The following is a 15067-nucleotide window of genomic DNA, read 5'->3' on the forward strand; positions in this document are numbered from 1 at the left end:
TGTACCTGTTTTTGTCCAAGTCTCTCCTAAGCTGCTAGGGAGACATTTTGTTCTGTTCTTCCCCTCCTTGGATGTGTGGCTGCGAGCCTGCAATCGTGCTGAAAACCGGCGGTCGTCAGCAGCTCGGTCTGATACCTTGGGCTGTGAACTGTAGTGGCTGAGGCACAAGCGTGTATTTCTTTCTGCTGACTTTATTAGGGGAGCAATAAATTCTGGCTGGCCGGCCAGGTGGACAGCCAGGGCTGGCAGACAGCTGTGAAAGCTAATGTCTTCAGCTGCTGCGCTTGGATGTGCCAGAGGCTGCCTTCTGAAGCCCTTAGTCTGCTTCACTTTTATGGCTACGGGAGTTCATTTTTCCTCTCTGGAAGTCATGGCAGGAATCCACTTGATCTCCTGCGGCGTCCAGGGACGACGTGTGGTCTCACGGGGGCTTCTCCTCCCAGCCCCGGCCATGGAGGTGCACAGACAGGGCTGCCCCTGCTGCACCAACTGGGGCTGTCCTGCTCTTAATGGGAAAAGCCAAAATTGCCTGGCCTTCTTGCCCACTTACTCCTCGTGTTCATTAACCAGCAAACTTTCTCCGCCGAATACCGACGTTGTTTATACTGCATTAAGCAAGGGAAGCACGCCAAGTATTTCATGCTTGTTTAACTTACAAAAATGTCCACAGTCGGTGCGCTCCCCCTGTCTTTGATTTGGTTTTGACACAAAGCGTTTACGACGCCGGGTTTCCAGCCTGCCTGGTGTCTGTGCGGTTCCCCAAACGGGGGGATTCGTGGGGAAACATCGCCTCAGCCATTTCTGCAGCGCCCGTGTGGAGGAGGAGCGGGCCGCCGCCATCTTGTCATGGAGCCGCGTGCCCCAGTGTGGGGAGGGTTCATGAGGCGGTGTTAGGCTGGGGCTCTGGGTTTCCAGCGAGGCTGAAGGTTTTTGTTTCCCGTCCGTGTTTCCTAAGCCTTTTCAGCACCTCGAAATGCCAGGCTGTCTGCGGGGAAATTCAGCCCTGGCAGAAGAACCAGAGCAGCTCCGATAATTTTCTCTTCGAGGAAGGAGGTTGGAGGGAGGTGTGCGGGCACGGATACGAGAGGCAAATAGGAGAAATTTTCTACAATGTGGTGCCAGAGAGGCCAGAAAGCCAATCTCAGGTGCTCAAGGTCACCTCAGATTTAAGGCAGTGCACAGGGAACCCCAATGGCTGGAAGCATCAGGAGAGCTACAAGTGCCACATCTCAGATACTCCCTCTGATGAGAGGGGCCTAACGAAGCTCCCTGACATCTGGCTTCTTGATAGCTGGGAAAACATACCCCCAAAAAATAAATTAAATGAACAAGCGAAAAACCCTATGGAAGTAACCTGTCCCCAAGCCAACTTAGTTGGCTTTGGCAACTGGAAATCTGTTGTCTGTGCGGAGATTTTGGCTCCTGCTGCTGCTATAAACTTCCAAGTTTCTGGGACATTTCCCAAGCTCTAGCACAATCACCTTTGCTGCTCAGGAAGGAATGGCTGCTGTGCAGGTACCGTTTCCTTCTGTGTGAGCCGCTGCCTTGTCATTTTGTCTTGCTCCGTTGCCTTTCTGTCGCCTTGGCTGCCCCCCATCCCACGTTGTAGAGCTCCAGGGCATAAATCCCCTGAGCTGCAGCTCCAGCTGCCGTGAAAAATTCATTTCTGCTGGGAGATACACGCTGCTTGGGCGGCTGCTGCTGGGGTGACCAGGGCAAATGGCACTTGGAGGCTGCCCAGGATGGGCTCAGACCCTCCAGGAGCGAGTGCTGCAGGGGGTGCCGTGCTACCAAGGCAGCCACGGGGAGAGAGGAGACCTGGGACCAGCGGTGCTGAGCTCTGGCTGAGGCTGGCTCGATGTTTCTCAGCCCTGCTTGCCTTTGTGGTGCCGGGTATTTGTAATTACATTTTGCCTTCTGCTGCATCATCTGTCTCAGCCCATTAGAGCACTCGCTGGTTAATTACTTAAGCTGCCATCAAGCCTTACATTAAGAGTTATTACATCTCTCTTACTGTGGACAGGAACAAGCAAATGGAGCCATCACCTCCAATAGTCTTCATGCTCCTTGTAGAGATGTGGCTGCAACCGCCGAGTCCGTGCCCCTAACAAGAGCACAGTGCTATGCTTCTCTTCCAGAACAAAATAAAAAACAACAGAGGAAGGTCAGCAGCGAGGCAGGAGCCACCCTCACTCTTGGCTTGTAGATCCAGGCACTTAGAGCAGTTTCTCCAGTGGAGCAGCAGTAGTAAGGGAAGAGATAGTAATTTCCACACGCACATGCAAAAAAGCTATCCACATCTCTCAAAGTCTGTGGCAAGCAAGAGGTAGCAGGGTGACTCCCCTGCCAGATGCAGGCTCTTGCAGTGGCAGAGGGTTGCTCTGCCTTCTTAGCAAAACAGCTTTAACAATTCCTCGAGCATGGACAAAATAACTTAATCATGTTCTCGGAAACCACTGACCTTTTTCTGTTGACACTTGAAAAAAAGGAAAAGTCAGCCTGAGGCAAACACCTGGGATGGAAAATTTCAACCTGAGCAGTTCAGTGCCGGCAAAGTCACCAGCAGAGGAAAAAGTGGTTTCGTAAGGGGAGGTGTCAGGCTGCTTTTCAGCGTTGGGTGCTACCCCTTCCACCCATAACCGGGCAGGGGGACACCTTGACAGCACAGTTGTGTCCCAGAATGGCTGAGTTTCCCCCAATTTTCCCTTTCTGCATGGTGTTCAGGATGCTTTCAGTCAGACATTTCGTGGCTTTGCCATCCGCCTGGGGGTGTTGCTGTCACCGGCTGAACTTCAGACAGCTTTGCTGGGATTAGCCTAGACATGGGGGATTATTGAAATACCTGTCGAATCTTGGCGATCTGCTTCAAACTCGTTCCCTTTAGTACTCCCAACTCAACTCTTGCTCCTTACTCCCTGATTAGCAGCCTAAGTCATTGCTGATGAATTTATTATGAACACCAGCACTGAGATGAACTGACGCTGAGGTCGTTTCATGCGTGCCATCGAGGAGATGGGTACAACTAGTTAGCAGTGACACTGGGGCACAACTGCAAGTAGTGCAGGAACACAAGCTTGCATAACCCAGTTATCCAGGGTACAGGTTGCGTCCCGGGTTCAAAATCTCCTCTCTGTTTCTGAGCAGTGGAGATCCGTGCAGAAAAATATCTCTCTTGTGAAAGCTCCTCGTGTCTTCCTATCTCCCCATGTAAAATTCCTGCACCACCAGCTTCAAAGACACTGCTGCATTGCTCAGACATTTAATACTGTGGAATTCGTCTTGGGAAATAATATAATAGTATTTTCTTCATAACTAGAGCCATTACACTGTCGAAAGCAGAACTTTCTGTTGCATTAGCCAACAGCGAGCAGAGATTGCTGGGAAAAGAAAGCGCTTAGCTTAACCTAAATTTTTCACTAGCAAGAAAAATGGAGTGAAAACAAAATGAATTTATTATGAAATGGATTTATTTCTGGGCTTTCTTATTGTGCTGTTTGCTTTCTTTGAGGGCATTTAGAGCCGATTAGCAACCCTGGAGACAGAAGTCCATTATTTATCCAGCGAGCAGATAGCAGTGGAGAGGCAGCGATGCAGGCGCCCTCCTTCCCTCTCCAGTCCATCCTCTGCATTCCTGGATGGGAACTCAACTTTGTCATGAAGGGCTCATTTCCAGTGGGGAATTTGGCAGCCATGACTTATCTTCCTGGTTATTGTCTTAGCGTTTTGCAACTTTTCTTTGCCCTCTTCTGGATGTAAAATGGGGTTAAGCAGAGCCTGATTTGGCTGGCCCAGAGATTTCCATCGCAAAGGAGGATTTTTCTGTCCCTTCCTTCTTTAAAAATGTTATTGATAGCAGTCAAAACACAAAGTATTTTTATAAAAGACCCTGTGTGATCCTGCTGGGAGCTTTGCAATGACTGTGTCACTCAAAGGCAAGTGTTTGTGGTGGCGAGCGTTGCTGGAAGGCAGTGAGACCAACCTCTTGGGAAAGAGGGTAAGGAGAAAGCTTTTATTCCTGACCCCTTTGAGAGAACACGTCCAAGAGATCATCACTCAAAAGCAGTGGAAATCCCGTTCAGTTTTTCCTTTTGACCCAAAGAGCCAAAACCCAAATTCTTACCTAAAACATTAAAAGGATTCAAAGACCACGACTGCCAAACACTGTTAAGAAAACCGAAAACTAATCAAGGGGGGAAAAACAGTTTTCAGCTCGACACCTTGGAGCAAGGAGAGCTGCCAGCAGCTGGAGGCAGTTCAGTGCTTAACGACCGAGGTCTGACACTGGAGAAGAGAAATGAAGCAGCCAGCAGGACAGGTGGTGTAGCAGAGACGCATCAGAGAGAAAAGTTTATTGCCAGGAGCACCTTTGCTGGGAAAACCTCACGGCAGAGCGGGGTGAAGAAGGGTGTTTCCCCGGTAAAAATCTGGCTGAGAGCTGCCTCGTAAAATCAGCGCTGTTTGCTCTGCTGGAGTGACTCAGAGGAAAGGCTGCTTTCCCCGAAGCAACATCTCTTTGGGTTATCGTAACCACCAAAGGGAGCTGGGGCTTTTGTCTTTCTGTTTGTTTGTTGGTTTTGTTTTTTTTTTTTTTTTTCCAGAGTCGAGCCATGGGAGTCAGCACCAGCAATCTTCCCAGCTAGACAGGAACAAATTCCATGATGGCAGGGAGCGGGGAGAGGGGTGTCTGCGGCAGGTCTGCCTCATTCCCAGACACTGTCACCAAGGGCCAGATGGAAGGAGATGAAAGAGTGAGAATAGGTTGGTTTAGACACCAAGCAGTGATGTTTTAGGAAAAAAGCCATAGGGATAATCATCTCCTCTTTTTGATCCCTTAGCTGAATCGAAGGGTCGAAACAAAAATTTCATCAGCTGAAATTCCTCTTTTATTCTCAACAAACAAAAAACAGAACCGGCCAAACAAAAAGTTGTTAAATCACACCAAGAAGTATTTTTATCTTGTTTTCTTTAAGCTTGCATAAAATACTTCATGAAATACACTTCAAAATTAAAAAAAAAAAAAAAGGGAAATTAGTTCGCTTTGAAAACGATTTGGGGATCGAATCTGTTGCCAGAACTAGGTACAGATTTGCAAATAGTTTTGGCCAGCCTCAAATCGCATCTTCCCGTGGATCCGCCCCCTGCCTGAAAAACATTGCCCAGCCTTACTTCGGAGCTAAAGGAAATCAATAATTGCTTCTCTTGCTGCTTAACCAGAGTTGCCTTGGGGCTGCAAATGCTGGTGAGGATGCCTTTCAGCACAGCAGCCTCGGGATGACGAGGGGAGCTCTGCTTTGGGGCAAGAAGGGTGCTGTGCCTCACCCATCCTCAGGGCAGGCCTCACGCTGTGGAGCTGAGCAAGGCTCAGCATTTCCACTGCTTTTTGCAACGTGCTGCGGTGGAAGGAGGAGAAAGAAGGACCATGGCTCAGAGCTGGTTAGGGGGGGATCATCGGGTCCATTGATGGGAACAAGAAAAAAAATGAGGTTTCTTGTGCAAGAAGCTGGAGGCTGCTTGTAAATCTCAGCATTTCCTGCTCTCCGTGCTCCTCCTGAGCTTGCAGTTACGGGAAGAGGTGAGGAGATGCCTCAGGGCTGTAAATCCCAGCTTGCCTCCAACTGCTCAGCCCTCTTGGCCAGGAAACGTGGCAGGTTTGGGTCCCGTTCAGAAATGAATCGCCCCGGGGAGATCATCCCAGCTGGCCAGAGGAATGGGCGACAGATCTTGCTGGCAGGACCAGGAGGATCAGCAGAGCCTCCGAGAGTGGGAAATTGGCACCCCAAAATGGTGTCCTCAGCCTGGGCTGGCGTGCACGGAGGGAGGAGAGCTGGGAGGCAGCGTGGATTTATTTGGCCGTGATGTTTTCAGGGCCGTGACTGCGATGGGGTTTTTAGGGCGAGCGGCAGAGCGAGGGAGCTGCAGCAGCCATTTTCCAGGCTCGCTTGTGACCGGGATTTCCTCTCCCACAGATTCCCGTGTCGTTGTTCCCCTTCTGGGGCCTCACCGGTCACTGCCTTGTGATGGAAAATATGAGGTTGCAGGGGCCAGAGCGCAGGCATTCCTTCGAGCCTGAAAGGCAAAACAGAGCCCTAGCATGGAGCAGCCCCTGCCAGAGGTGTGCCCGGCTCCCCCACCGCCAGCAGCCTCTTGTTGTAAGAGAGATCAGCTCTTGGGCAGATTTGCTTCTCCTCTCTTAGGTTACGGGGAGAAAAACCTCCTTCCCCCTGTCGCCGTGTCCCGTTTCTGCCTGAGCTGGTCGAGGCCTCCAGGATGATGGGATCCAGCTGGATTCGTGACCCCGGGTGACGGGCTTAATGAGAGGGGCCTGCGGAGAACCCCTGTGGAAATCGTCCCTGATGGCTGTCAACTGTTTGGGAATGCAATGGGACTTTAAAAAAAAAAAAATTAAAATAAAAAGGAAAAAGGGTTCGACAATGACATGAACAACAGGAATATTTGCGATGGCTTTGGCTAAGAGAAAATGGTAAAGCGTAAAAATTGTGCTGCAGGGCATAGGTCGGCAGCTAGCTGTCAGGGAGCAGGAGGAAATTTCCCCTGTGAGAAGGTTACTGGGTAATTATCCGTGACAGCGCTTCTTCCTTTGAAGCATTTCGTCCTGACCAGCCGAGGCAAGATAATGGGTCCTGCAGGTTTCTGAAGTTTTTTTTTTTTGTGACGGGGGCATTATCTGCTGCCCGAAGGTGATTTCTGCCTTCTGTTTGGTGCTGTACCTTTCTCCGGGGTTGTATTCACCTCCTTCTTAAACGTAGGAAGCAAAGGCGTTTCTGCTGCCTGCCCTCCACGAAATAAATGGGAAGGCAGCAGTCCTTGACTTGGGGGAATTACTCTCACCACTTAACTCTAGATCTTATTTTGCTTGTGTTTGCTCCGGCTCTCCGAGGAGATTTTTGGGGAAGGACCTCGAGGAAACCTTCTCTCGCTGGGGCTGTAACCCTGGCTCCTTTGTCTGCTCCTGGTTATTGTCTGAGCTGTCCACCTACCGCAGTCACGTCTGTCTCGCTCTGTCATTTACGCCTTGCCAGCCTGCTGCTCCGTGCTCCGGCCTGGAAGCTACACGGATGATTCCTGAAAGCTGCGTCGAGGGCGGCTTGATGTATTTCGTGTCTCTTTCCTTCGTGCCTTTCAGGAAGAGCCCAGGAGCAAATCGAAAATCTGCGCCAACGTCTTCTGCGGAGCCGGGCGGGAATGCGCGGTGACGGAGAAGGGAGACCCGACCTGCCTCTGCATCGAGGTAGGGGGGCACAGCAGCCCCTGCATCGCCACCTGCCCCCCGGGGGAGTGACACGGGGTGGGCCGCGAGCTGCGGGGCAGCCCTCCCTCCCTGGGGGCGTGTTTGAGGGGGTTACGAGCACCCTAGTAAAATACCCTCTTCTCCGTCTCCCTGGCAGCAATGTAAACCCCACAAGAGGCCCGTGTGTGGCAGCAATGGCAAGACGTACCTGAACCACTGCGAGCTGCACCGCGACGCCTGCCTCACCGGCTCCAAGATCCAGGTGGATTACGACGGACACTGTAAAGGTAACCCTGCGCGAGGGGCCCAGAGGGGTGGCTGGTGACAAAAAAAAACAGCCCGGTGACAAAAAGCAGAGGCCTCGAGAGCCAGGGAGGAGGTTCTTGTTGATTCGTGTTGCTTCAGAAATGTCACCTTCTGTCTTTCCTTCCACAGAGAAGAAGTCTGAGAACCCAGCCGCGAGTCCAGGTGAGAAGAGAGGTGGGGGAGGAAGGGGTGCTGGGGGAGCTGCACAGCCCTGAGTGCAAGAGGTGCCTCCTTGCTGGCTGTGGCAGGGCCTGGGTTGGTAAATCAGCTGAATTGCTCGGCTCCTCGCTCCCGGGGAGCCTTTCAGATCTCATACATCTCCTGGGCTCCTAGCTGTGCTGGGAAATCGTGGGGATTCTGGGCATGCACACGGTGAAGCGGAGCACTTTGCCCCTAGGGACGCAAGGGTCTGTGTGTTCGTCACCCAGACTGAGGGCAGAGGCTCTGAGTTCCTCGGGGCTGTCCCCCCCAGCTCCTGTGCAGCTGGAGAGCGCTGAAAGCGTGCTCGGCGTCACCCCCTCCAAGCTTTACAAGCTTTAGGGGACTGCGAGGCGCTGAGTTTTGGCAGCGCTGTCGTTTTCGGGCCTTGCCACACGGTGTCACCCACAGCCCGCTCGGCACAGGGCAGCTCTGCTTGGATCCGGCCCTGGATCACCTCCAAGGGGCGTCGGGGCTGTCTGCTCGGCTTTTATTCCCCGTCCCCTCTCTGTGGCCTCCCCGCCAACATGATTTCTCTCGCCCTTGCTTTCTCTCCCCCCTGTGACAGTTGTCTGCTACCAGGCGGACAGGGACGAGCTTCGTCGCCGCGTCATCCAGTGGCTGGAAGCTGAGATCATCCCGGACGGCTGGTTTTCCAAGGGCAGCAACTACAGCGAAGTCCTGGACAAGTACTTCAAGGCAAGTAGGGCCTGCCTCAGGGAACGGAGAGCAATTCTTGGCCAGCCGTGCCCCCGGGGAGGAGGCTGCACGGCGTGGAGATGCTGCGATGGGGGCCAGGAGGGGCTGGCGTGGGCTGGATAAGTGACCTGGAGCATTGCTGCCTCCTGGTATCCCACCTGCCCTGGGGAAAAGGAGACAGGTAGGGGGGAAAAAAAAAATGATCTTAGAGGTTAAAAGCTACCCAGAGGACAAAAGGTGGGTGAAAAGTGCTGGGAACGCAGCAAGCCGGGGCGGAGGCCAGGCCTCTTCCCTCCTCCCCGGCAGCCTGTCTGGCGTGCCATCCCCACCCCCTTTTATAACCCCACGCTTCTCCCATGCTCCTGCCACATGCGCTGCTGCCTCCCTCCCCCTCGCGCCCGGCTCCTGATAAAGACTTCAAAGCATTCGGGGACGGAGCTGGAGGAGCAGGTGGGGAAGTAGGGAGGGGGGGGGGACGCTTAAATCAGGAGCTGTCGACAGCCAGAGATTAATGGTGCCTGACAGGAGTTAGTGCTGCGAGCAAATTTGCCATGGCAATGGCACCCCCTGGTGAGGCAGAGGAGCCGGTCCCTCTGCTCCAGAGAGCATCTTCCCTTGCCTAGCCACAAATCCTGCCTCTCCCTTTTTTGTGGAGCACCGATCCAATCCCCGGCACGAGCAGGCAAAAGTTTCCCTGACAAAGCCCTGCCCTTCCTTGGACCAAGCTTCCTGCTCTGCCAGGTGGTAATCCACCGTGTCGACAGCCCCAAGAGCTTGGAAATACTTTCAAAGCACAACGCAGGGCTTGGAGCAGCTCAGGCAAATCCAAGCAAGGCGAGCTAAATGGCTCCACGTGTGCACAATTTGTCTCACCACCGAGCCCGAGAGCTTTGCCTCACCCCGCCCGGGGCTCCTCGTGCTGCCTGACTCCTGCCCTGCAGGCAATAAACGCTGGAAGCAAGGAGGAGGTGAAGGTTTCCCCTTTTCTCCTTGACCAGAGGAGCTTGCAGATGTGGCACTAAGCTGGAAACCTGCCTTGTGCAAGTCCCTGGGGTGCGGGTTTATTTTCCCCTCCCTGCAATGCGGCTGTCCCTGAGGGGGACGGGAGCCCCGTCAGGACCCTGTGAAGTCGGTGGCGAGGCGTTTAGGTGTTGTGTTAAATTGTTCCTTCTCTGGGATCAGCAGAAAATTACTTCCTGTGATTTTCCCTTTTGTCACTGTCACAGTTCAGGCACAGCCTCGGGTTTTCGCATCTCGGAAAGCCGACGCCTTCCTGAGCACAACTGGGCGGCTTGAAGGCGGGAGGTGTATCAGAGGGCTAAGGGCTGGCTGGAACAAAGAGAAGAAACGGGGTTAGAGCCATAAATCAAGCAGCAGGAGGGGAATGAGAAGCAGTGTAGCTTATCAGCGAGCAGGAGGCCACAGCCATCTTATTTCTGAGGCTGGTGTGGAGATTGTGCTGCTGCTCTCTGAGTTCTTTGTGCAAAACAGGGATGACGCAAGCAGCACTTCAAAAATACTAAGTACCCGTGGAAGAAGGGTAAGGAAAGGGGTACCTCGGACCCATAAATCAGATCCTCTCCCATCTCGCCGTCTCTCTCTCTCCCTGCAGAGCTTTGATGACGGCGATTCCCGCCTGGACTCGGCCGAATTCCTGAAGTTTGTGGAGCAGAACGAGACTGCCGTCAACATCACCACCTACGTGGACCAGGAGACCAACAAGCTGCTCAGGTGGGCACTGCGCAGGGAGCGGGTGTGGTAGGAAGGTGGAGAGCATCTCAGAGCCTTCCGAGGTGTTACTGGTTTAATTCTGTCCTCTGAAGCCAGCAGAGGAGGGACCGGCTTGGTGCAGCCCTGTGCTGAACGCGCCTCTGTGTTGCCTTTCAGGGGACTCTGCGTAGATGCCCTCATCGAGCTGTCAGATGAAAACGCCGACTGGAAGCTCAGCTTCAATGAATTTCTCAAGTGCCTCAGCCCGTCCTTCAACCCACCAGAGAAAAGTAGGAATTCTTGGCTTGTACTGGGGAACCAGTGGGGTACCGATAAGGGGGGAAAGGAGAGGGATCAGCTTTCAGTCAGACTTAGATGCTGTAACTCCCAGAATTCATGTTGATATGCGCCTACCCGTCTTACAGCACCCCTTGCTCTTCTATCCCTGCATTGTCAACAGCACTGCTTCTTCTACCCTGCAGCTCATGTGATGGAAAAGGTTTGCATTTTCCAAGCAGGGACGTAGGTCAAGTGGATAAGGCAGGCTGGGAACGTCAACGCTTACATTTAACAGCGCGGAGATAAATCGTGCGAGGAGTTCGTGTCTGGCTACCTTAGAAAAATCAGGCCAGACCAAAGTCCTGCTACGCTCTGCCTCTCACACAGAGACCCTCCCCGACGAATGTCTCAAAGTTCGCTGTCCTTCCAAATCCTGCTTACTGCCACAGCTCACGTGGAGGCCACTTAGTGTTCTGCTGACCAGGCACGTGGGGCCGCTCATCTGATCAGCTCCTCGGGGGGTACTTTCGCCTGCCGGCCCGCAGGTGCTGGGTTTGCGTCCCTCTGTGGTGGCTCTGAGGAGCAGGCAGAGCCTGTGCTTCTTGGGGAATGTTGAGTTGACCTCTGTTGTTGCCTGCTTCAGTGGAGATGATCAGCTGGTTTGCGCTGAACCACCACGCTTAAGTGCTGTGAGGGCCTTGACTTAACCGTATAACAGAGCTCTGAGAAGAAATGTGAGGTAAAATGAGAGAGATTTTTTTTCGTTCCTCTCAGCAGATGCACTCAGCATTTCCCCAACTTCTCCCTCCGGGAACAGGGCGTTGGTTCAGAGCGACCAAAACTTTCGCTTTGGGGGTTCTCTTCTGTGCATAAGGAGTGTCCGATCCGGACATTCAAACAGATCCCACATCAAGATCTCATTTTAATTGAGAAATTGCAGTGTGTGCTTTTGAGGAAGAAAAACAAAGTGATTGACTTCCCCAAATAATTATTTTTTTGGCTAATTTCACACACCAGTTTCAACGTGAATACTTCAGTCACTGCGGTCCACTCTTGGTGGATTGATGGCTAGAGGAAGGCCTCCTCCAAAGGCATCTCTCCCGAGTCTGTTGTCTTTGCCCCACCGTGCATCTCACAAGCACTGCCCTTGTTTTGTGCCTCTCCAGAGTGTGCCCTGGAAGACGAAACCTACGAGGACGGAGCCGAGACCCAGGTGGAGTGCAACCGCTGCGTCTGCGCCTGTGGGAACTGGGTGTGCACTGCCATGACGTGTGAAGGTCTGTGCGCTCCCCAGGGGATGCTTCTATTGGGTTTTGTACAAAAGGGATTTTTCCTTTCTAGCTTTTCCAGACCCAAGCTGGTTCTGTTCTAGAGCTCAGAAAGGGCCTAACTGAGCTGCGGGCGGTGCTGCTGGGCTTCACAGGTTGGGTTTGGCATGATGAAAACGCAGCACCAAAACTTCCAGACCAGAGCTTATTTGCATCCTGCTGCTTCAGGACATGCATGGAAAACAAATAGGAAACTGCCTGCTACGATGTGTGGAGGTGTGAGCAAGTCAGCTGTCCTACTTTGAACTTATTATAGTGTACTGGGTCTGGCTGGAATGTTAACTTTCCCGGCAGCAGCCCATTCAGTGCCGTACTCTGTACTTGTAGCTGGAACAGCAGTGTTATCACACCAGTGTTGTGTCTACTGCTGAGCAGCAGTGGCACAGCGTTGGGCCTTTCTCTAACCCTCCTAGGGGGTGGGCAAAAAGTGAGGAGAGAAACATCACTAGGGCAGCTGACCTAAACCAATCAAAGGGATATTCCATACCATGTGGTGTCACACTCAGCAATAAAAGGTGGAAACAGGAAGAAGGGGGGAGGGGTGGGCTCTCGTTGAGAAGACGTCGGTCCTCCTCTCGAACACCGGCTGCGTGCGTTGAGGCCTTGCTTCAAGGACGTGGTCAATCATCGCTCATTTGTGGGAAGTAGAGAGTAATTTCTTTCCTCTGCACTTCCATATAGCTTTCATTTATTTTGTTTGTTTGTTTTCCTCCCTTTTTCCCCTTTCCCTTTTATTTTCCCCTTAGTTAAGTTGTTTAGTTCATGGTAGTCTTTATTTAATTATTATAATTATTTCCCTTTAATTAAATTATCCTTATCTCAACCCGTGAGTTGTTCTTTGCTTTACTTCTCCCCCTCCTTATCTAAAGGAGGGGGAGTGAGAGAGCGGTTGTGGGGTTTAGCTGCCCAGCACGGTAAAACCACCACATATAGGTGCTTTTTCTAAATAATAGGGGAGGAAAGCAGAGTGAAGTCTCTTCCTTACAGTTTTATTACTTATCATGGTGTAAGTAGAGACAGGGACAGGCTGGACACCCAGATTCTGGAGTCCCAGGCAGCCACAAGGGCTCTTTTCTTTCAGAGAAGGTGTGGCCAGACAATGCAAAGCCTCCTTCAGCTCAAGGCGTGCTGCGATCAGCTCAGGCTGATTGCCTCTTTTTGTTCTGCCCCTGAAATCTGCGTTCCCTGGTGGTGATAACACTGAACTCCTTTTCCTGATTACAGGGAAGAACGAGAAGATGCCTGCTCGGAGACAGCACCCTGATCAAGACTTGACCGAGGAGGAGCTAGCTAGATACGTTCAGGAGCTGCAGAAGCATCAGGTTGGTGTGAGGCTAGGAAAAAGTCCTCTCGGTGGAGGAGTTCCCTCTGCTTCTGGCACTTGCAGGCTTCTGGTAGACAGGGGAGGACAGCAAAAAGATCTTTGTTGCCTGGAGGGACAAATACAAGTGTTGGGCTGCGAGATGTAAACCAGTGTTGGCACTGCTCGTGGGTGGATCAATGTCTTCAGGGCACTGCCAGCTCCTGTGTCAGTTTTGTGCTTTTTTTTTTTCTAGGAGACGGCCGAGAAGACCAAGAGAATGAGCACCAAGGAGATGTGAGGGGCCTCCACCCCGGAGGAGCCCAGGAGGATGGGCCCAACCTGCTTGCCCCGTCCTCCAGTGCTGAGCTCAGTATGCACAAGTGTCTGCTACAGTTGCCCAGTCACAGATATTTACATTGTATAGCGATGGGTTATTTGTTTTGTAATACACAGAGAATGGGGCCAGGAAAGGGGAGCAGAGCCCACCTGTTCAGGGAGCTTCCTTGCTGGGGCTTGGGAAGGCTGGGAGGCAATCGCAGCAGCCCCTGGGACCCTTTCCCAGAGCAGGCAGCCGCTCCTCCCGGGAGCTAACAGGGATTTCTCGTTCCCCTGGAGCTGGGGAAAGGACGGAGGTCAGTGCTGGATAGAAAAGGGGATCCTCCATCGATAAAAATTGTCAGCTCCAGCCTTGGCTGCAGAAATACGGGCCCGACGGTTTCGTGGCTGGGTTCTGCGTGCTGCAGGGCATCATTAGCCAAGGACCTTGCCCTGCTTCCCCTCCCCTTTGGTTCAAGCTCCTCCACGCTGCTCAGCCTCGCGTGCCACCTGGGAGTCGTGGTGCCATGCCACGGGCACGAATCCAGCACGTTCCTCCTTGCTTTCCACCGGCCTGTCCCCAGCAGCTCCTCCAGGACATTGTGGGCTCCCACACACGGTTCCTTGCGACCTCATCTCACTTGTAACTCTCCCTGCCCTCTCTTTAAAGGTGCTATCATATTTTTTATTTTTTTTTCTCTTATCACGTTCACGTGCTGACTCCCCCTTTTGTTTTGTTTTGTTTTGCTTCCTTTATTTCCAATGGTAGTAACGCAGCGTTTGTATGTCTCGTAGCTCTAGATCTTTCAAGAAAACCCCAGCCTGTGGGGTTTTTTGTTATTGACAGTGCTGTAATGCCCGTGCACAGTTTGTATCACTGCACTCAGCCACCACAAGCAACTTGTGAGCCCTCTCCTACAGGGTATTTCTCAGTCAGGGACTGCAGTGTCCCTGATGGGACAGAGAGACAGGGCTGGATGTAACGAGTTCCACCAGACGCAGGCTGACACTGCAGCTCTCTCTGTCTTGTGCTCCCTTGGCTAAGCACTGACTGTGCTCAAAGTCCACGCTCAGGCTTCCCTAAATTGCCCAGGGGGATCTGCTAGGTAGTCTAGAGAGAGATCACCTCCCTAGCCTCAAGCCCAGCTGCTTTTCTCCTGCTCCACACAGTTTCACGCCTGAACATCCTGTGTCCACGTTCCCTTCGTGCCCCTGCTGTGCATCCCAAACCGTTGCACGCATCCGTAACTGCCTGTGATTTCTGTCTTCCCGTTCGTGGGCACCTTCAGCAACTGTTGCCAAGTGTCTCGCTGTCCCTAATGCTTACTCGAGCGAAACTCCACTCGCATCAGCAGAAGCGTGTTCTGCTTGAGAGAAGATCAGCAGGGCTTGTGTCCCAGCCTTCCCCTTCTGGCACATTGTTTGCCTTGGAGAGGAAGAACGAGCTAGCGTAGGAGAAGAAGAAAGCTTGGTCCCTGCTGCGGTCTCAACCTGAGAGCTGTATTTGTTCAGAGCTGCCTGGTCTTTGAGCTGTTTCCCTGGGGTGCATCCTGAGGACTTCCACTGACTGACACAGCGCCACGTTTGCAGTGGGAGTCGCAACCTACCCTGCCACGCTGGGAGGCTTTGGTGTAATAAATGCAAAAGGGCTTGCTCTTAGGGGGTCCTTCTCCCATGAAG

The 15067-nt window shown here is 52.6% G+C and overlaps 1 protein-coding gene across 1 annotated transcript in view; it reads left to right on the forward strand.

Moving 5' to 3' along the window:
• FSTL1 (follistatin like 1) overlaps window positions 1-14349 on the forward strand; it is a 28450-nt gene extending 14101 nt beyond the window's left edge. The window contains exons 3-11 of the mRNA XM_032185349.1: window positions 7145-7249; window positions 7407-7536; window positions 7685-7717; window positions 8322-8452; window positions 10065-10183; window positions 10340-10452; window positions 11608-11718; window positions 12994-13091; window positions 13326-14349. Of these exons, the coding sequence (XP_032041240.1) occupies window positions 7145-7249; window positions 7407-7536; window positions 7685-7717; window positions 8322-8452; window positions 10065-10183; window positions 10340-10452; window positions 11608-11718; window positions 12994-13091; window positions 13326-13370 (885 nt within the window). The 3' untranslated portion in view covers window positions 13371-14349. The remainder of the gene's footprint in view (window positions 1-7144; window positions 7250-7406; window positions 7537-7684; window positions 7718-8321; window positions 8453-10064; window positions 10184-10339; window positions 10453-11607; window positions 11719-12993; window positions 13092-13325) is intronic.
• The last annotated feature ends 718 nt before the right edge of the window (window positions 14350-15067 follow it).

This window comes from Aythya fuligula, chromosome 1 (genome assembly GCF_009819795.1).
Source record: "Aythya fuligula isolate bAytFul2 chromosome 1, bAytFul2.pri, whole genome shotgun sequence".
Lineage (NCBI taxonomy): Eukaryota > Metazoa > Chordata > Aves > Anseriformes > Anatidae > Aythya > Aythya fuligula.